This window comes from Bos grunniens, chromosome 16 (genome assembly GCF_055505025.1).
Source record: "Bos grunniens cultivar Pamir isolate PY7600 chromosome 16, Bosgru_T2T1.0, whole genome shotgun sequence".
Taxonomy (NCBI): Eukaryota; Metazoa; Chordata; class Mammalia; order Artiodactyla; family Bovidae; genus Bos; species Bos grunniens.
In genome coordinates this window covers 53,562,184-53,584,104 of record NC_141180.1, presented here as the reverse complement: position 1 = coordinate 53,584,104, position 21,921 = coordinate 53,562,184, and the positions used below count along the sequence as shown (strand labels likewise).

At 39.2% G+C, this 21,921-nt stretch overlaps 1 protein-coding gene and 1 long non-coding RNA gene across 6 annotated transcripts; one reads left to right on the top strand and one right to left on the bottom strand.

Moving 5' to 3' along the window:
• Positions 1 to 1,184: 1,184 nt before the first annotated feature.
• LOC147356851 (uncharacterized) lies at positions 1,185 to 7,757 on the bottom strand. The gene is made up of 2 exons (XR_015143572.1): positions 7,286 to 7,757; positions 1,185 to 4,146 (listed from the first exon to the last, which is right to left on the bottom strand). It is a non-coding gene; the product is annotated as an uncharacterized LOC147356851 (long non-coding RNA).
• Positions 7,651 to 21,895, top strand: CNIH4 (cornichon family member 4). 5 transcript variants are annotated; one of them, XM_086345175.1, is made up of 6 exons: positions 7,651 to 7,805; positions 11,186 to 11,254; positions 16,385 to 16,497; positions 18,155 to 18,219; positions 18,498 to 18,638; positions 21,698 to 21,895. In XM_086345175.1, exons 2-6 carry the CDS (start codon positions 11,233 to 11,235, stop codon positions 21,723 to 21,725), a joined length of 369 nt encoding a protein of 122 aa, XP_086201301.1. In that variant the 5' UTR covers positions 7,651 to 7,805; positions 11,186 to 11,232; the 3' UTR covers positions 21,726 to 21,895. The 5 variants fall into 5 exon arrangements, with proteins under 5 accessions (XP_086201301.1, XP_086201302.1, XP_086201297.1 ...); XM_086345176.1 differs by lacking the exon at positions 18,155 to 18,219 and adding an exon at positions 13,206 to 13,381; XM_086345171.1 differs by lacking the exon at positions 18,155 to 18,219.
• Positions 21,896 to 21,921: the final 26 nt, after the last annotated feature.

Here is a 21,921-nt window from a genome sequence, read left to right as displayed (position 1 = left end):
TTGTGGCTTCTCCCTTTAACTGATCCTCTCTTCATGTTCTTTGCAGCACTCGTCTGGCCCTTGTATTCTCAAAGCTATCACCCAGTTCATAACCTCTCAAATTGAGTCCGTAAAGTTACAAATGGTAATAGCTCAATATAGCCCCCTATATTGAGGGGATCTCTGAATGTCTTACCAAAACATGAGATGATGCTTTCTACAATGAGTGATAGAAGCATCAAGAGTGGGGAGTGAAGAGGAAAAGTTAAATTTTTTACATAACCTCCTGCTCCTTCTGCCTCTGTAACTCAGCCTGTTCCTTGCAAAGTCTGGATCACGTAGGTCTCAGAAAGTGGGGACTCATAACACTAGGAACTGGAGCTTATATCACTCACCCTTGTCCTGCTCTGTGCAACCGCCCTAGCCCCTACAAACCCGCAAACCCACTTAATCACGCCTGTCCATGTATAAAAACTCTGTAACCCCTTTGTTTGGGGCTCAGAGCTTGGAGTGTTAACTCCTCTGGGCCCGCTGGCATAATAAACCTGAGTTCTCCAGCTCTCTGAGTGTGGTGCTTGGTTTCTGGAGTACTGGTTTCTACAACAGGTAGCGCTTCCCTTCTCCATGGGATCTTCCCAACCCAAGGATCAAACCCAGTTCTCCCACATTGCAGACGTATTCTTTACCAGCTGAGCCACAAGAGAAGCCCAAGAATACTGGAGTGGGTAGCCTATCCCTTCTCCAGTGGATCTTCCTGACCCAGGTATCCAACTGGTATCTCCTGCATTGCAGGCAGATTCTTTACCAACTGAGCTATCAGGGAAGCCCCCTGAAAGTAAGGGAACAGTTCAATTTGAGAAGAAAATGTGTCTTCTGCTCTCAGATGAAATCACCTTAGATATCAATTACATATACTTGGTTGATGGTATTGTTGAACGCAGCTATGTCCTTACTGATTTTCTGCCTGCTGAAGCTATTTCTGTTAGAGAGTTGTTGAGGTCTTTGGCAGCTCAGTGTAAAGAATCTGCCTGCAGTGCAGGAGATGCAGGAAACATGGGTTCGATCCCTGGGTCAGGAAGATCACCCGGAGGAGGGCATGTCAACCCACTCCAGTATTCTTGCCAGGAAGATTCCACAGGCAGAGGAGTCTGGTGGGCTATTGTTCACGGAATCGCAAAGAGGAGAATGCGACTGAGTACACCAACTATAATAGTAAATTCATTTATTTCTCCTTGCATTTCTGTCAACTTTGACTCACGTATTTTGATGCTCTGTTGCTAGGTGCATACACATTAAAGATGGTTGTGTCTTCCTGGAGAATTGAACTTTTATCACCAGGTGGTGCTCTCCCTTATCTCTGATAACTTTTCTTGTTCTGAAGACGGCTCTGTCTGAAATTAATATAGCTTCTCCTGCTTTCTTTTGATTAGTGTTAGCATAGTACATCTTTCTCCATCCCTAGCCCCTTGCTACTTCTTCCTCCAATTTTATGAGACATAAGTCATTTTCAGTCAGTTCAGTGGCTCACTCGTGTCTGACTCTGCGACCCCATGGACTGCAGCATGCCAGGCTTCTCTGTCCATCACCAACTCCTGGAGCTTGCTCAAACTCATGTCCATCGAGTCGGTGATGCCATCCAACCATCTCATCCTCTGTCATTCCCTTCTCCTCCTGCCTTCAATCTTTGCCAGCATCAGGGTCTTTTCCAGTGAGTCAGTTCTTTGCATCAGGTGGCCAAAGTACTGAAGCTTCAGCTTTTGCATCAGTCCTTCCAATGAATATTCAGGATTGATTTCTTTTAGGATTGACTGGTTTGATTTCCTTGCAGTCCAAGGGACTCTCAAGAGTCTTCTCCAGCACCACAGTTCAAAAGTATCAATTCTTCGGTGCTCAGCTTTCTTTATAACATTCTGTAAATTTTAGGTTTACAGATTGATGCACATATACTGCTACAAAATATTTACCACAATAAAGTTAGTGAACATGTCCTTTGCTTCACATAATTACCATTTTGTTATTACAGTGAAAACATTAAAGCTCTAATGTCATAGCAACCATCCCTTTACTTTCAATCTTTATGTGTTTTTATATTTAAAGTGGGTTTCTTGTAGACAATATAGAGTTAGGTTGTATTTCTTAGACATCCCCTGGCAGAGTGGTTTGGACCCTGCATTTCCATTGCTTCAGGCATGGGTTCAACCCCTGGTCAGGGAACTAGAATCCTGCCAACTGTGCAGCACAGCCAAAAATATAAATAAATAAAAAGTGATGTATTGATATATACCGCTGGACCAATACGATATTGGATTCATGTTTGTTACTGTTTTCATTTGTTGCCTTCTCCTTTGTTGCTATTTTTGTCTTCCACTCTTTTCCTTCCATTTGGGGTTTTAATTGAGTATTTTAAATAATTCCATTTTCTCTTCTTTCTTAGCGTGTCAGTTTTATTTTGTTTTTAACTTTTTTTTTAGTTTTAACTTTTTTTTTTAGTGGTTGCCTTAGGGTTTGCAATATACATTTACAATTAATCCAACTCCACTTTTAAATAACACTATACCATTTTGTGGATAATGCAAGTACCTTATAATAAAATATTCCTTGGGGCTTACCAGGTGGCTCAGTGGTAAAACAATCTGCTTGCAGTGCAGGAGACATGGGTTAGATCCCTGGATCAGGAAGATCCCCTGGAGAAGGAAATGGCAACCCAATTTAGTACTTTTGCTTGGAAATTCCATGGACAGAGGAGCCTGGAGGGCTACAGTCCTTAGGGTCACAAAAGAGTCAGACATGGCTTAGTGATTAAACAATTTCTCTCTTCAGTTGTATCATTCCTGTTATTCATTTCACTTATACTAAGCACGCATGTATATATATATGTATATATTTGAATATATTGCTGCTATTATTATTTTGAACAAATTTTTATGTTAGATCAATCAAGAATAAGAAAAATAAAAGTTTTTATTTATTTTCACTTATTCCTTCTGTAAAGATCTTTATTTAGATCTGAATTTCTGACTTAAACCAGTTTCCTTCTCTTTAAAGAACTTATTTTAAAATTTCTTGCAAGGCAGGTCAACTGACAACAAATTCTCTGTTTCTTTTTGTCTAAGAAAATGTTTCTTTCTCCTTCACTTTTGAAGGATAATTTTACGGGATACAGAATTCCAAGTTGGTGGTATTTTTCTCTCCATACTATTTCATTTCACTCTCTTCTTCTGAGAAGAAGTTGGATGTAATTTTTATTTTTGCTTCTCTGTAGGTAAGTTGTTGTTTTCTTCTGGCTTCTTTCAACAATTTCTAAAACTTACCTTTGATTTTCTGAAATTTGAATATGACATACCTAGTTTTTTGGCATTTATCCTGCTTTATATTCTCCAAGTTTCCTGGATTTGTGTTTTGTCTAATATTTATTTGGAAGAAATTCTCAGTCATGACTTTTTCAAATATTTCTTCTGTGTGTTTCTCTCTTTCTTTTCCTTCTGGTATTCCCATATAGCATGTTATATCTTTTCTAATTGCCCCATAATTTTGAATATTTTGTCATTTTCCAGTCTTTTTTTTCCTTTGCTTTTCACTGTTGGACATTTCTATGGACATATTCTCAAGCTCAGACAGTCTTTCCTTAGTGATGTCCAGTCTACTAATGAACTTATGAGAGACATTCTTCATTTCTGTTGCAATGTTTCTGATCTCTAGCATTTCTATGTGAGTCTTTCTTAGAATGTCTATATTTTGGTTACATTATCCATCCGTTCTTGCACATTACCTACTTTTTCCGTAGTGCCCTTAGCATATTAATCACAGTCATTTTAAATGCATGGTCCGATAATTCTAAGATCCCTGGCACATGAGTCTGAATCGCATGCTTGCTGTCTCTTCAAGTGACTGTGTCTCTCTCTTTTTTTTTTTTTTTGCCTTTTATTATAGCTTGTAATTTTGTTGTTGTTGTTGAAAGCTGGACAAAATATATTGGATGAAAGAAACTCCAATACATAAGGCACCTTTAGTGACAGAGTAGTAAGATATGGACGGATAGATAGCACAGTCACATGACTAGGGGACTTCTCTGATGGTCCAGTAGTGAAGACTCTACTTGCTTCCAGACTTAGGAGTACGTATTTGATCCCTGATCAGGGAATAAGATCCACATTCCACACAGCACAGCTGGAAGATAAAAAGAAAATGTTTAGAAACAAAAAATATAGTCCTATAACTAAGTCTTAGTTTTTTAGTGACTCTTTACCCCTGAGCTGTAAACTTCACAAGTGCCTCTCAATGCTCCCCCCACTATCTCCTTAAGTGGCTACTGATGACTTAAAGGGACTGGAGTTGAGTACTTCCCTTCTCTCAGGTCATTTGGACTCTGATAAAACCCCAGTAGATTAGGCTCATGTAATATAGTTTCTCCTGAGGGCAGGACTTGTTAAGAGCAGAATGCTCTGGTATTTTTTGAGTGGCCTCTTTTTGCCTTCTCCCATAGGAATCACCAGGCCTCCCTGGTGGCGCTAGTGGTAAAGAACTGCCTGCCAATGCAGGAGACACAAGAGACGGGGCTTCAGTCCCTCGGTGGGGAAGATCCCCTGGAGAAGGGCATGGCAACTCACTCCAGTATTATTGCCTGAAGAATCTAATGGACAGAGGAGCCTGGCGGGTTATAATCCATGAGGTTGCAGAGTCAGACATGACAGAAGATTTTTTTGATCTTCACTAAGAAAATCTGGCAGAACTATAGGGCATAAGACTCACAAAAGTAAGCCCCTACCTTCCTTCTTCCTTCCCTGCACCGAGTTTTTATATTCAGGCCTGTCCATGCTAAGCCTCCATACTCTCCTCAGGTACAGTTCATGTTTTCCTATTCCAGTACTGGTTCCACGGAGGTTTCTACTAGAGGTTTTGTTTTATTTTTTTCCTGCTCTGGCAAATTGTGATTCTATCCGCCTCACTTCTCTGACAGACCTAAGAAGACTTGATTTTTCAGTTTCTTTGGCTTTTTATTTGATGTTAGGACCTACTGATAACTTCTAAGCTCCTCATGTGTCAGACTGGAAACTAAAACAATTCAATTTGTACTTTAAACATATAACATGCATTTTAATACACACACACACACGCACACACACACACACCCTGGGCCCTTGGCAGTGAAAGCTGAGAGTCCTAACCTCTGGACTGCCAGGGAATTCCCACTATAGCATGTATTTTAAACCATAAGTCCTGATAACTCTCTCACAACACACACATACACACACCCTACTTATTGCTTTTTAATCCTGATTATTTCCCCTTTAAAATTTTGCATTCCCCATAGTTTTGATATTGCAACCATGTTTTAACTTTTCACATAGATTAGACAAAGTATCTTAATTAGAACTGATATTTCTAATCCTGGATTATGGCGCCACCTTTTTAAAAATTAACTCAAGATAAAACAGCTGATAGAGAACATAAGATAGACTGTGTTTTCTGTTTGAACTGGAGGAAAATAGATGGGAGATGAAGTTTATGTTTTAAATAAAATCTGGACTAATTTTAATAATATCTCTTCTATATAATCAGTATGGATCATTCATTTGGCAAACACTTATCAAACACCAGTTATTTGCAGGATAGAAGATACTGGTGGTACAAAAACTAATACAATATGTTACTTTCATTGTAAATTTAAGGCATGGTGGGCGAGGCATGTAAGGAAGACAGTTAATGTAATAAATGCTCTGATACAGGTACGTTCAAGGTGCAGTAGGAGTGTAATGATAGCTGGTTTATAAATAATCTTTTAGCAGTTCATCTAGCTTTAGCCTATGAACCCTTTATGATCCTATGAACCTAGGCTGTGTCAGGCAAATCCAACTGGTTTTGCTTTCATACTAATTTTCCTATTCATCCTCTTTTCTCCTAAGTGGTTACCTTGCAGACAAACTTATCACCTTTTCATACATTCAGTGTACCAACAAGAAGGATATTTTTAAAATGTAAATCAGAGTAAAAAATGTAAACCAGATCAAGGTACTTTTATACTTAAAACTCTCCAACAGCTTATCATCTTAAGAGAATAAAAGTTAAAAACTCTTTGCTAGGGGTCTACAAGGCCCAGGTGACCTTGCCCTACCCGCCTCTGACATCCTTTCTCAAAACTTTCTCACCCTTATTCATTGTACTTCAGCTACACTAGCTTTTTTCCCCTGATCTTTAAACATAGGAAGTTCGTATGAGCAATTAGGCCTCTGGGATCTCTCTTCTCAGTGTCTGAAACTTTGCCCGCAAATCTTTACATAGCTATTGTTCAGATTCCAACTTATATGTCAGTTTCTCAGCTTGGCCGTCTCTGACTAGTTAGTCTCCAATCTGAAAACTGCTTGTCATGGATATTTACTTATATATGTATGTGTGCATGTATGGATGTGTCTGTCTCCCCGACTGTAAAGTAAGCTATATAAAAAATATATAGCTTAAAATATAAAGGATGTTCTTATATTTTAAAAATATAAAAATAATATTATGCTGCTGCTGCTGCTAAGTCGCTTCAGTCTTGTCCGACTCTGTGCAATCCCATAGACGGCAGCCCACTAGGCTCCACCGTCCCTGGGATTCTCCAGGCAAGAACACTGGAGTGGGTTGCCATTTCCTTCTCCAGTGCATGAAAGTGAAAAGTGAAAGTGAAGTCGCTGGGTTGTGTCTGACTCTTAGCGACCCCATGGACTGCAGCCTACCAGGCTCCTGCATCCATGGGATTTTCCAGGCAAGAGTACTGGAGTGGGGTGCCATTGCCTAATAATAATTTAAAAAATTGTAAACCATTTTTTACAAGTGTAAAAAATACAGGGGATATTTTTCTCTTTTATTCATTCTGTATCTTTAAGGTCCAGTATTGGCATATGCTAGCTACTCATAAAATACTGGTTGAATGAATGTATGACTTTCATAAGGTATGTTCCTAGATCCTATAACCCTTTGAAGTTATCTTTTTCTTGGTTAGCTGCTTATTTATTGTGGGTTCCTCCCACACACCCTGGTAAGGGCAGCATCTTGTCTGCCTTAACTCATTTCTGTATCTCTGGAGTCTACAGAAGTTCTTGGCATATAGAGAAGTGGAGTTGGTAAGTCTGTTGTAAATGAATGGATAAGCAGTATATTCAATTTTCAAAGATCTTAAAATCTAGAGTGGAGAGAAACATGGCTGTAACGAAGAATAAGCAAGAGACTGTGAAATCTCCGGAGAAACTGAGATCAGGAAGGGCAAGTCTCAACCATCAAGCCAGGAGTACTGAGGTTAGATATGTACTTTAAGATTAAATTCTCTTACCATTCCCAAGTCCATTCCCAAGTGAGGGGGTCCTGTGGGTCCAGTGCAGAATCTAAAGAATTTAGCACATGGCAAAGAAGTTCTACTGGATATCCAGAAGATTACAAGCGATCAGTAAACACTTGTTGACTAATTGCTCGTCACATCTCTGGAAATAATCAGATTTAGGACAGAGACTTGGTCCACCGTTTTGATAGGTATTCGTACTTCTGAATCACATTTCCCAGCATGCATCAGACTTAGGGAGGTAAAGTTTTTTTAAATGGACTACAACTCCCGGCATGCCGCGGCCTGGCGGAGCGGACTACACGACCCGACAAGCCAGGGCAAAGACTATCCGGAGGCGGGGCGGGGCGGGGCTGGTCGGGTCTCTTGAGCCGGTTTGACGGAAGAAGCGGCGCGGCAGCGGTGGCTGCGGCGGCGGCGGCGGCGGCGGCGGCGGCGGAGGAGGATGGAGGCGGTGGTGTTTGTCTTCTCTCTCCTCGACTGTTGCGCGCTCATCTTCCTTTCGGTGTACTTCGTATCCTTGCCTGAGACGGGCGGAGGCCGGCCTGGGGCCCTCCGTCCGAGGGACCGGGCTGGGGTTGGGCCCGTGTAGGGGCCAGGGCAGGGTCGAGGGAACGAGGGAGGTGGCCGGCGTCGGGCGCGGGTACCCTGGGTGCTGGCACTGCTGGAGGCGAGCTCGGTGGCCCAACTCCGCCCCTCACCTGGGGGTCCGAGCGGGCCTTATTCTCGAAGCGCCCGGGCCCGGCCTGCCCGCCGCTTCTGCTCCCCGCGACGCCCAGACCCGCTCTGCCATGCGCCAACACTGGCACTTGGCTTTTCCTTATGGCCCTCGGGGGAGAGGGTCGCGGTTTACTTCTTTTTTGGCCCTCGAGAGAGAAGGATCACGGTTTGTCTTGCAGCTGCCCTGTGCCCGGGCCCTTCGCCTGATGTCCGGGGTCCGGAGAGCGAGGGCCCACGTCCCGGGGGCGGTCTCTCGTGGACGGTCCCGCGCTGAGCTAGGCGGAGACGATTTGGCGCCTCTTGTCATTCTTTGGGCAACTCCCCCGCTGCCTGCCCCTTTGTTCTCGCGGGTTTTAGAACTTGTAGGGAACCTTTCACATCCCCAAGTTGACTCATTTCAAAAGCGAGTGAAGTGTTTCTTTCACGATGCGGTTTTGTAGGGAGTGCTGGGAACGGTTTGTTTTAAAAAACCAGCTACAGCTGATTATTTCGTTGCCCTTGTTGGTTGCATATCTGTAAATTTCAGTATCTATACACGTGATTTAATTCTCCTCGTTTCTCAACTTTAAGTTTTCTCTGTCGGTGCGTGTTTAAAACTTCCGTATTTTGTATAGCCGTTCGCGCTATAGTATTCAAACTGTATTTTCCAGGCTAATAAATGGTCGTTGAACTCTAGAAAGCGTGTAGGGCTACCACTTTGCTCTTGAGGAAGCTTCTAGTCTTAGTTGTCACCCAGTGATGTAATGCACAATCAAATTTTAAGTAATTAAATGTAAACTAAGAAAAAGCATGAGAAACTCTTCATTTTATTTTTTCCCCTTGGAAATTATATGCGTCTCTTTCTGGCAGAATTAAACTGTTTGCCAGAGCATTCTGGCATTAGGACGGTTGTACAGAGTATTTTTCAGTGTGGCTTTATAATTTATTATGGACTGGCAACCTGTCAAAGTGGGATGAGACAAAACTTGGAATCAAGACTCCTTGCTTAGCTAGTTATTTGCTATGCACATTGTTTCACCTCTCTAAGCCTCAGTAGTTGTTTTTTTTAATGGGAAATGTTTACTTTCTAGAGAGATAGATGTGTGCACGGTAGAGGTGTGCTAGGCGTCTAGCAGCACAATGCGTGCCCGATAGCCAATGCTTAGTAAATGTTGCTCTGCCTTCCCGCCTCACCTCTCACTGAACAGCAGTTTTTGCTTTAACTGATGGTTTCTGATGAGGAGAACCCTGACTTTTTATTAGGCTTGGGGAACTTGAAAGTGCAGCATCCCTTAGGAAGTTTTTGGTGATCTACCTCTCCCGTGGCATAAGAAACTGGAGCTTAAGTTCAGAGAAATGAAACTTGGATTTCTTTTTTTGCAGTTTGGAAAACTAGTCTTAATAATTTAAAATAACCTTGTCTAGGGAATTCCCTGGCAGTTCAGTGGTTAGAACTTAGTGCTCTCACTGCTGGGGACCTGGGTTCTAGCCCTGATCCTGCAAGCCAGGCAGCATAACCAAAAAAAAAAAAAAAAGCCTTGGCTTACACAAATTTATGTATATAGAAACATATTAGGTGGAGTTTTAGACTTAAACATTAAGGTATATTCAGGATGTGTTTTGATGAAATTCAGCATATTGTATTTTTGAATAGTTGTACAAGCTTAATAGTAGAGCCGAGAGGTAGAAAATCACCAGAGTATACATTTTGTAGGAATGAGAGTTTTCCTGGACTTTGAACCTAGAAGAAAACATGCAGAGAAGGAAAGGGGTGGATATTCAAAATTAGACAGTCGAGAGCAAAGGTGCAGAGACAGATGTGTTCATGGCATTTCTGGGTGATGGAGGAATAGGCCATCTGGAGCAAAAGGTTGATTTTTGGTGGCAGCCGAAGGTCCGGTTTGGAAAGGCTGGATTAGATTCAGTTTGGGAGGGTTTGACTGTTAAGGAGAAAGGCTTTCACTTTTATCCTCTAGGCAATAGTGAGCCATTGACAATTTTTTGACGTAAACAAAGTGGTGTGTTATGAAGATAAGTCTGCAGAGTAGGTTGGAAACAGGAAAGACTGGAAGGTAAGAAACCACTGGAGAACAGGTTCATTTGGATCTGAGTGGGGTGCTAATTGTGGGCTAATTGTGGGCAGGTGAAAGGAGGGATTAATGTGAGTGGCATTATAAAGAAATGATTGACAGAACCTGGTAGCAGTTGATTCTGAGATAATGAAACAGTCCAGAAACAGCTTTCCATATTTTGAGCCTGGACAAATAATGCTTACGTCATTGAGAGAAATAAAACAAATTGGAGGTGGAACAGTTTGGGGAGAAAGTGATGATTTTGATTTTAGCTGTGTTGAGGTAATAGGGGGGACTATCCATATGGAAATGTGTAGAATTTACTTGAGAGCATTTCTTTTTACCTATTTTATTGGACACTTTCAAACATAAAAGTCGTGTAATAGATCCCATGTTTCTGTTATTTCAGTGATTTTTCAACATTTTGCGATTTCTTTCTCATTTTTCTCCCAACTGTTGTGAGGAGGCTGTGGGAGCATTTTAAAGTAAATACACATTCAGTGGAAGACTTTTCCTTTTTTGTCTTTCTGTCCCTCAGATTTTTATTTGTGTGTCTATATTTTGTGTTAAGACCCATTTTTTCTGTAAGTCCAGTGGACTTATATATGTTTACTGTGGAAAGTTTGGTGATAGGGAAAAGTACTGGGAAAACAAACTATCTGTAATCCAGCTTTCAAAGCATAAACACTGCTGACTTACGACCATGCTGAATTTATAGTTTTGTGTCCTATTTTTTTCATATCTTAGTTTTCAGATATTTTATGGATATATCATAAATAAACACTTTTTCTACTGTTGGGAATTAAGGTTTATAACATTTAAACTGTTTATATGGGTCATATTTTCCATTTCTTGTAGCCACTGTTCGACACTTGAGGAATCCTGGTGGAATGTTCTGATATGGATCACATTAGAATTGCACATAATAAGAGGATTATTTTGTGAAAAATAACTTGTTGAAAGAACATAAATGAGAAAATTTAGGTGTCTAATAAATGAGCTTTAAGGAAAGAACTTAATCTTTTCAAGTCAAATCCAAATCTGCCTTGCAACTGGGGTTGCTTTCTGAAACTTACATAGTTATTATAAAAGAAACCTAATAATTCCTTATCTTGATCGTCAGATAATTACATTGTCTGATTTAGAATGTGATTACATTAATGCTAGATCATGTTGCTCAAAATTAAACAAGGTAAGACATGTCTTTCCTCGTTTTTTGACCTTGAAGACAGTTCTCCATTTTCTGTGCTAGAGATTATTATATATAGTCAGCATGTGTGTCTTTGGTATACACCGAGATGTTGGTGGAGCTCCTGTGCTTTGGAATATTTTTAGATCATGAAAGCATACTTAACTTGAAATTTTGTTTCTTTACTCTTTTTCCTTGTCCCTTTGTCCATTACTCAGACTAGTAAAGGTTCGTTATCAGGTAATTGTTTTTGCCTTCTGTGTGGAAACCCTCTCCTTCCTACTCATGGGAAAGAGCTCAGTCTATCTTTTTTTAAATGAAAGATGACCTTTTTGTGGCTGGATGAGAAATTGAATTAGTTGATTTGTTTTCAGACTGTTTTATCTTTAGTATATAATCAAAATTTTATATTGGCAATAAAACTTTGAATTTTCCAGCTTCTCTAAGTATGAGGAAACCAGTTGGTCCTGATTCATTTTATGAGATGAGTAGGCAAAAGTTTTTTGGGTATAAAAGTTCATGTAAAGGGGATTTCCCTGGCGGTCCAGTGGTTAAAACTGTGCTGTGCAGTGCGGCCAAAGAAAAACTTCATAAAATATTTATATATTCAATAAAATACTTTTATTGTATATAAAAATACAGTGCTGAAAAAAAATACAATATTGAGAAACACGTTTTGGCTTGACCTAAAAATTCTCTTGGGTCTTTTCACATCTTTAGCCTACTTAGTTTCTCTGACCCATGAGGGAAATAGAGTTATACTTGAAAAGTTACAATTTCTGGCAAACTATATTCCTCCTCTCCTGTCCTTCCCTTCCTTCTTTCCTTCCAATTTTCCAGAATATGGTTTAATACAATGATAGATTTAAATAAAAGATTGTTTATCTGGTATGCTTTCAGAGTTCTTGTTTTTCCTCAAGATATAATTGAAATATAACATTCATTAGTTTCAGTCCTCCTCATCTTTATTTTTAATTTTTTTAGAATTTAAATTTAAATTAATTAATTAAAAAAAATTAAAGTCCTCCTGTGTGCCAGGCAGGGTCTTCCCCCTTTTTAAAAAATTGAAGTATGGTTGAATAGGCCTTCTCATCTTTAGAAGAATAATTTTTTACTGAGAGATAAATCCATCTCATATATGTATATGTGTATGTGTGTTTCATATTTCTTGCTTACTCAGTATTTTCAGTGGATATTTTGTGGGCTTTCTTTTACAAAAATAAAAATTTAAATACAAAGAAAAGATTACCTGTGTTCTTCTATTGAGACAGTAAGTCCTTCAATTTGAAGTAGTTTTTTTTTTTTAATGTTTGTTTTTGTGAAAGTTATACTTGCACACAACTAAAGTTAGAGTATTAGAAAGCTCACAGTGAAAACAGCAGACCCTACCTGACCCTTTAAAATCATATCTGTTTTGCCTTTGAGGGGCAACTGATTTCAACACTTGAACTGTTAATTTTTTTCTGATATTTACATTCATATTTCTCTATGTGCATACAATGCTATTTCTTTCTTTCTTTCTTTTTTTTACTCTACTGCATGGGTTGCAGAATCTCACTTCCCCTACCAGGAACTGAACTCAGGCAGTGAAAGCCCAGAATCCTAACCACTAGGCTGCCAGGGAACTCCCACTACTTCTTGATTTATCAATTTTACACATTATCTATCGATTTCTGAGTCAATATGGTAGATTTTGTTCTTAGGTACCAACTTCTAAACATCACTCCTGTTTTTCTATTTTTGTTTGCAGGTAAGTTCATATTTAATGTTTATATCATGATGTACTATTATGTTTTTTATTGCTGAGCCTTATGGCAGACAGTGATCATATTTTTCTTTCTAATTTTTTTTTTTTTTGGATAGCTTGTCTTTTCAGATAACATCTTTAAAGTCTTTCAGTACTATTTTCTACATGGCTCAAACATAAAATAACCTATCAGTTGTTTTTTTCCAGGTGACATTTCTCCTCAAGACCTCCATCCTCTTGCTATAGTCTGGAGCAGTTGCTCTTAGACCTTTTCACAGCTTCCATCTTGGGACTCCTGGTTGGATCTCCCGATTCTTGGAAATCATGTCTTCTTTTCTCTTGGCTTACTACCTCATTTTGCTGGAGTAGCTTCTTGAGATTCGGTACATGGGAATTAAATTTTTTGAGACCTTGCATGTTTGAAAATGTCTAATCGTTTCCCTTGATTGACAGTTTCTCTGAGTATAGAATTCTAGGTTAGAAAAGACTTCTTTTTTTTCAGAGTTTGCTTGATCAATGTCTTTTAACTTCCAGTGTTGATGAAGTTGGGAAATCTGGTGCATTTTGATTTCTTGTCCTTTGGATGGGATCTTTCTCTCCCCTTTCCCCCCACCCCCACCTCCATCCTTTCCAGAAGCTTTAGAATCTTTTCTTTACCCTTGGTGTTTTTTATTTATTTATTTATGGTAATCCTCAGTGTTTGGGAATTTTGCAGGCTTCTGAGAGGTTCCTTTAGTCTGGTAAATTTTCTTCTTTCTCTGATAATGTCGTCCCTCTCTATTTTCTCTCTTCTCTTTCAGCAACTTGGATTTGCTGGATGTTTTTCTGCTGGGTTGATCTGCCAATTCTTTTTTCTTATTCTTGTCCCTGTAGTTTTTTTTCTACCTTCTTGTAAGATTTGCTGTTTTATCTTCTGAATTTTCTAGTGTGTATACAGTTTATGTTGAACTTTTAATTTCTAAGAGCTTTTTGTTCTCTTGGTTCATACTTGACTCTTTATCTCTCTGGGATATTGATTATAGTAGTTTTTGAAATTTCCTTCTACTTCCTACATTATATCTGTTTTTTCCAAGTTCCTTTCTCTTTCTTTTTCCCCCTTATTTCATACTGAGGGCTTTCCTCAGTTTCTGATATGTGGCTTTCTGGTCATACTTTATCATAAAATGCTAAAATACTCATTGGAAGCTCATTGGGTGGTCCAGGCTATTGACTGATAGGTGGACTTCACTGAGGGTGATTGGTTTCTGCCTTTTTTGGGGGTACCTGAAATGGCAATTTTTTTAGGTGTTTTCTATTGTGCCATTAAGGCACTCCAGAGAAGGATCCTCCAAACTCTTGCCTGGGTGATAACAAACCTTGAGCTAGCATTCTGAGAACAAGTTAGGGGAAGAACACATTGTTAATGAGGGAAGAGAACACAGGACTTGGCTGAAAGTCAGTAAACCAATATACCAGTATAATAAGGTCAAGTGTCACTTCCTGAAACTTTTGTTTTAGGTTTGTGTTTATGTAAAACAAAGTGCAGCCCATAGTAAGAAGTTCAGTTTGAAAGCTACTGCTGCGTGGGTCTGATAACATGGAGGGGAGGAATAGTACCATCAGCTAACATTTATTGAGTGCTTGCTTTGCATGTGGCTTATGTATGTTATTTGGTCTAATTCTCAATAACAACCTCTTGAGATGTAAGTATTATTATCTCCATTTTACAGATGAGGAAATCATGATTTAGAGAGGGTAGGTAGCTTCTTAAGGTTGCACAGCTAATAGGATAGAGCATGGGTTTTGCTCCAGGTTTATTTGACTTTGCAGGTTACACATACTGTGTGTATGTGTTAGTAGCTCAGTCTTGTTCCACTCTTTGAGACCCATGGACTGTAGTTCTCCAGGCTCTTCTGTCCATGGAATTCTGCAGGTAAGAACACTGGAGTTGGTTGCCATTATAGCATTATGTTAAATTGGTTACACTTTAAAAATAATTTACATATTAAATTTCCTTGTTGATTGCAAATTAGGTTTAAGGCCCAGAAAATCCCTTCTTGTTTATTAAAAAAAAAAAAAAGTAGCCAAAAAATACTATCTGAGGGAATAAATTCCCTGGTGGTCCAGTGGTTAGGACTCTGCACTTTTCACTGCGAAGGTGAGAGTTTAATCCCTGGTTGTACAACTAAGATTCCACAACCCTCCCAGCAGTGGCCCCCAACCCCCACCCCCAAATGCATCTGAAATCTAAATGCCGGAGACCTGGGGCCAGTGAGCCTGAGCCTCTGTTACATCAGTGCCTGCCACTGTGTAGCTGTGTGACCTTGGGCAAGTTACCTCATCTCTCTTGAGCTTTATTTTCCTCCTTTCTGCAAGTTGGGAGTGCCAGTTTCTGGCTCCATAAATACTAGGTGTTAACTTCCATGAAAAGAAAAGTCTTTAAAAAAAAACAAAAGAAAAGAAGAAACATTTTCTACTCATAGGAGGGGAAGACTATTGGTGAATTGAGAGCCTGCCACAGTAGCTCTTGATACATGAGAACTAGAATATTACACAATAAAGAGCATGGATAAGGGCATTGGGTGCTATAGAAGCAATAGTCTGGGATTCTTTTATCCTGGTCCTTTATCATATTTGTTCAACTTTGAACTGATATTGTAAGCTGTTAAAGTACTTTTTTTTTTTGGTAAATGTGAGATTATTTTCCCCAGGGTTCTGGAGCTTGGAAATGTATAGATAGATACTCTGACTTGAAAGGCAGCATGAATGTGGATATAAACCATCCCAAATTAGAGATTTTAGCACAGATATTGGAAAAGAGAGTAAATAATATTCTGTTTTTTCTCTAGTTGTCATTCATACCTGCTTAGTGAATGAATCTGAACCTATGCTTAGGATAAAATGTAATTAAAGTTTAAGTGCATTATTTTTAAGCTGTGTCCTGATATATTTGCAAGAGGTAAGCAGTGATAGCAGTATGCAAATCTGGGACATCTGAGTCTAAAAATAATCTTGAAATACTAGCTTGGAAGATGTACTCCTTTGATTTAGCTTCAAGTAACATGTACATTCGGAGAAGGCAATGGCACCCCACTCCAGTACTCTTGCCTGGAAAATCCCATGGACGGAGGAGCCTGGTAGGCTGCAGTCCACGGGGTCACTAAGAGTCGGACACGACTGAGCGACTTCACTTTCTCTTTTCACTTTCATGCATTGGAGAAGGAAATGGCAACCCACTCCAGTACTCTTGCCTGGAGAATCTCAGGGACGGGGGAGCCTGGTGGGCTGCCGTCTATGGGGTCGCACAGAGTCGGACACGACTGAAGCGCCTTAGCAGCAGCAGCAGCAACATGTACATTTAGGAAGAACACAGCATGAGATGTGATAACTATGTTCTTCCCTTGCAGTGGGTGATTCCAGAATTGGTTGGCCATACTCTTGTCACTGTACTAATGCTCATCTCATTGCACTGGTTCATCTTCCTTCTCAACTTGCCTGTTGCTGCCTGGAATATATATCGGTGAGTACGTTCTGTTTATTGTTTTGTTTAGAGAAAAAAATTTAAGATTTGACAGCTTTCTTTTCTCCAATAAAACATATGCTACTCATAAATGAGAGCAGAACACGTCATTAAATCAGCATACATTTTTATTCACTTTGGTATATTGGGCAAGTAGCAATTTGCATGGCTCAGTCTTGTAGTAAAAACACAAATTTACATGTGTAAGTTAAAAAAATATTTAATGTTGCAATGTCTAAAGACTTGTGAGTTGTTTTTTCCTTATCTACCTTTTTTCTTTATGAATAATGAAAAACCTGAGAATATAAGGTCTTTATTATTTATATCTGCAGTTTTTAATTATAGTGTACATGACATGCTCTGAAGAAAATTTCATTTTAAATCTTGCATGCTAAATAATGTAAAAATGTTATCCAGATATTCACTTGGGCTACTAGGATTTGAGGGAGAATTTAAGATTTGTGGACCTCAGAGAGCCATTTGCATTTCTCAGAAGCCATAATTGAGAAACCTAATGGTGAGAAACCCAAGGTTGGACTAGAAGAGGCTTGGACATGAGAGAAGGAAGAGGTCATGAACGGTACTAGGTTAGGACATGCATGTTGTGCAGATGGTACAGTGTGAATGCTGAAGCTCAGATGCTTAAACTCACTGATGCTCTCAAAATTACCCAGTTTTCTTACTTGTAAAAGGAATCATTGAGGAAGATTATCATTTGTAATACTGTGTACATAGCGGTATTCCATAAATACGAAGTGTTATATGTTATCAGGAGCCCCATAGACTTCACAGTATGTTAAATGCAGTGTCTTCAAGATGTTTTGAGTCTGGGTCTGTGGGAACACTGAATTGAATTGGTCTGGTTTGGGGACTAGGTGTATGCTTTCCATGGCCTTTATCTTCTGTACCGACTTTGTAGCCCTATTCTCCCCCCACTGTGGTCATACCTCCATCACTATAAAAAGTACAGTTCTTATTTGTCAAAACAGTATTTAATTTAATATTTAGATGTAAATTAAATCTAAATAAAATTTATATTTTAATTAAATCTAATCTTTTTTTGAGTCATGTAATGTTAGGTACTCCGTTTGTGTCTGAACTATCCATTTATAGTCTTCACTGAAGAAGAGTTTTATTTTACCACAGTAGCATTTATTCTAAATAATTATGTCTTCTTGAAATTGGTCTTTTATGGTAAGTATTGTTTATTTACCTTTCAGATTGGGACACATCTATTGATCAGCAGGAGCATCAAATATGAGTGTTCTATTCTGGGTTTCCCAGGTTGCATTAGTGGTAAAGAATCTGCCTGTGCAGGAGATGTAAGAGATGTGGGTTCTATCCCTGGGTCAGAAAGATTCCCTGGAATAGGAAATGGCAACCCACTGTAGTATTCTTACCTGGAGAATCCCATGGATAGAGGAGCCTGGTGGGCTAGTCCATAGGGTCACAAAGAGTTGGTCATGACTGAAGTGGCTTAGCATACGTTCTGGATGTAGAATCTCTCTTTAGTGTCATCTGTGAAATGGGAATAATGTTTGACACTACTCTTCTTATAAACACGTTGTGAAGGTGAAGGGAATTGCATTAATTAATTTAGAACTTTGTAGATGAAGAAGTTGCTAAGAACTTGATCAAGTTGGTTTGGTCTTTGCAGCTCCTTTCACTTGTCTCAAGGAAGATGGCTATAGATATTACTGATTCAGTAGTTTTCTACAAAAAGTGAGTAAAAGGGTCTTAGTACATAAAATATCCTTCTCTAGAATATTAGTGGATTTGTTTCAGAGAGCAGAAATTATACCAAAAATTAATAGTATTGTATCTTTCAAAGGAAAACTTAAGTCATGACCTGTGATATCATTGTAATACCCTGTCAGTATATGGTCTGAATATGACTGATTCATTTTTAAAGTTTGATTATTACTGGTTACTTATTTTTCAGTGTATATGCTGATGGTTTGATTTTCTTTCTAATGTATGTACGTCCTTTAATTTATCAGGTACATTATGGTGCCAAGTGGTAACATGGGAGTATTTGATCCAACAGAAATACACAACCGAGGGCAGCTGAAGTCACACATGAAAGAAGCCATGATCAAACTTGGCTTCCACCTGCTCTGTTTCTTCATGTATCTCTACAGGTGAGTTTACAGTCCTCTTGGCATTTCCCCGGATGCCATGCCTGCTTTTGATGGGTGAGATATTACTATTCTGTGAGATTTTATTTGGACATTGCAAAACTTTTGGGAGTTATGTGAGTTTCTTGTGACTTAGGTAGATTTTTTTTATATGTCATGTCATTGAATCAGCATTCTGTCTGACCTGCAGTAGAGTTACTCCATGTTATTAGTTACTCCTTAGCTGTGGAGGCTGTCCACAGGCTTAAAACTGTCTTTGCTCTTCTTTCCCTGCCCTAGTGTCCAGTTATGAGGTCTTACTGCCTGTTTTAAGCATTTCTAAATGTACTCCCAGAGACTTTCCCACTCATGGGTCTTCTGGGAGTCAGACCACTGACAGCAGTTCTCAACAACTTTTATCCATACTGGGCTGATCTTTCTTGGTGTTCGGGAATTTAGATGTGATGGCCTTCTCTCCAAGATGCAAGTGATCTGTTCTGGTAAGATAGCATCAGTCTTCCAGTTAGATTGGAAGTAAGAATTAATATGAAGGATTAGCTGTCAGACACTGCAAGCCTTATGCTATCCTGTTTTAAAATTAAATTTATTACCTAAAGTTTTAGAGATAATATGCCACTTCTTTCCTTACCCATTATAGATCCATAGGATAGACCAAAGAATAGAAAAAAAAATTGTCATGTGTGTGTATGATTTGGTTAAGCCTTTAAGAGGCTAGAAGTCAAGGCTTAACTTTTGTATCCAAGCATAATTATATCATATTTGTTTTCCTGAGGTAAATTTTAATTTTCACATGGGTATAAGACTAGTGGGAAAAAACTTGTACTGAATTAAACTGTCACTCAAGAGAGTCCTAATAATTAGAAATTGTACATAGATAAGAATTTCTAAAAATTGCTATTTTCTGAAATAGCTTAGAAGTCAGAGCCATTTTAGCCTCTGCCTGAAAAAGCAGGCTTCCTAAAATTCTTTTGCTGTGCTGATTCCACCCACTAGCATAAATTAGGTTGAAATTAGAGTTCAGATGGTTTCCTTTTTACTATTTTATTTGCTTTCCTATATTTTAAAAAATAGGACCAAAAAAGCACAGTAGTATCAGTTTCTGGTTCTCATACCCTAACTTATTGCTCATGTGTTTAATTTTTAATCCTAGCATTAAAGATGCAAAGATCCTAGCATAAAGCATAAAGAGCAAAGAAGTTTAATACTAAGAATACAATGATACATCTATTCTCATTTTTATTAAAGTCAAACCATATGAAGGTATCATTACTATCATATATGTTCCCTTCTGTTTGTCAGAGGCAAAAAGCAAGGTGGTTATCCTTTCTTCATCCTCCTCTCCCCTCCAGGTTTTATGTTTTTGGAGAGTAAACTAGAGTGGATGCCTCCTGAGTCTTGATAACATGAGCTTCTGGAGACATCTAGGGGCACAGCCAGTGTAGTTACACTTCCGGGTGTAAACAGGATTAGGGAACAGTATCTTGCTTAGTAGAAAAGTCTTAGGATTTTAAAATTGACAAGACTTTCTTAGTTCTTAGCTATTGAATTTAAAGAGATGGGAAGATGTACTGAAGACTGGGGATTGGAAGAATCAGAAAGCAGTTGAGGGCAGGTTTAAGGAAGGGTCCTTTACAATGAAATAAAAGATAGGCAACCTATAAAACTGGTTTGACTGAGGAGCTGCATTCTTCAGTGAATGCGTCCTTTTTCTTTCTTTCCCCTTCCTTTCCCCTTCCCTTCTTAGCTTATCATTTTTAGCCATGGTGCTATTGCCTTATTCCTTGGCATTTCCCTGTAGCCCAGGGATTCAGGATGGAAGAGTAATTTTCTCTTAGCTTTTGGTTGTTGTCTTTAAAAAGTGTGTATAATTCTGAATCACCAATTTCTAATGTAGGGATTTATGCTGCTCCTTCTGGATCACCTGCCACCACTTGCATGGTGCGTTGCACCAGGGCACCTTGTGGACACTTGGGGTTTGTTAGATAGAATTAAAGGGAAAAAATGCCCATCTTCTATAGAGATTGGCGGAATCTATGCCTTTGGAGTTTGTTGGGTACTAATCTGGTGGAAGCTACTACTTCCTCATGGTGTGACCCAGGGCAAGTTTCTTACCCTCTCTGTGCCTCAGTTTCTTCATCTGAAAATGAGATAATAATAGTATCTGCCTCATGGGATTATGATACAGATTAAATGAGATAATGCATATAAAGCACTTTGGTTTTTGCTGATCTCTAGTAAACTCTAAAAAACACATTAAAAAATATTAGTTATTACCATTAATTTGTGCTATGCAGTGCTTACTCTTAGTTTTGTTAAATTTGGACAACTAATCACTTTTAGCAGTAGTAATGTAAGGGTATTTCTGTGTTTTTTAGTCATTTGATCTCAGAGCAAGGCTGATTCCTGTTAAAAATGATAGTCTTGTTACTCTTGTTAAATGTGATGGTTTTAATGGAGTATTTATTGAGTGATCACCACATGTCAGACACTGCATTTGATACAAAGGAGCAGCACAGAATCCCTGTGTTGGAGTTGGGACCCTGCTGATGGCAGTATGTGGGTGTCACCTGGAAGATGAAAGTGGACAGGAGCTGAGGCATGCAGAGGCGATAGAGCTCTGGAAGGAGGCCTGGCCACTGCTGGGGGCTGAGAGGCCGGCTTCTCAGAGGAGGTGCCAAAGCTGGGGGTCATGAAGCCTGAGAGTAATGTAGGGTGTGAGAGGAGGGGTCCCAGGAGTAGGAACAACATGTGCAGAGACCTCCATAGAGAATTGAAGTTTGTTCCCTGGATATAGCCTGTTTTTCCTCAACTATAGTCCAACGTTGGTTTTAGGTTATACTCCCCACCCTCGCCTCTACCCCAGGTTTCTTTCTTTCCTTCCTTCTTTCTTGAAACATAAGAGCCTCTTGGTGCCCCAAAATAGATCTTCTTCCCTTTAGGTATTGCTTTTTGCCCAAATGAGTGTCACCTGGTGAGCCTTAGGGCTGCAGGTCTGTACAGAACAGACTCTGTAGGAACATTCCTAAGGAAACGTTAGTAACATGACTTTCTTCTCTCCACAGTATGATTTTAGCTTTGATAAATGACTGAAGCTGGAGCAGCCGTGGTTGAAGTCAGCCTACACTACAGTGCACAGTTGAGGAGCCAGAGACTACTTAAATCATCCTTAGAACCGTGACCATAGCAGTATATTTTTTCCTCTTTGAACAAAAAATATTTTTGCTGTATTTTTACCATATAAAGTATTTAAAAAACATGAATTGAGTTTTTGTAGCTTTCTGGTTCT

Bases quoted from the DNA above. Each gene is read 5' to 3' on its own strand.
- CNIH4 (XM_086345171.1), top strand. From the start codon at position 7,737: ATGGAGGCGGTGGTGTTTGTCTTCTCTCTCCTCGACTGTTGCGCGCTC. The intron at 7,806-11,185 runs GTATCCTTGCCT...CTTGATCGTCAG, and splicing joins TCTTCCTTTCGGTGTACTTC to ATAATTACATTGTCTGATTT. The intron at 16,498-18,497 runs GTGAGTACGTTC...TTAATTTATCAG, and splicing joins GCTGCCTGGAATATATATCG to GTACATTATGGTGCCAAGTG.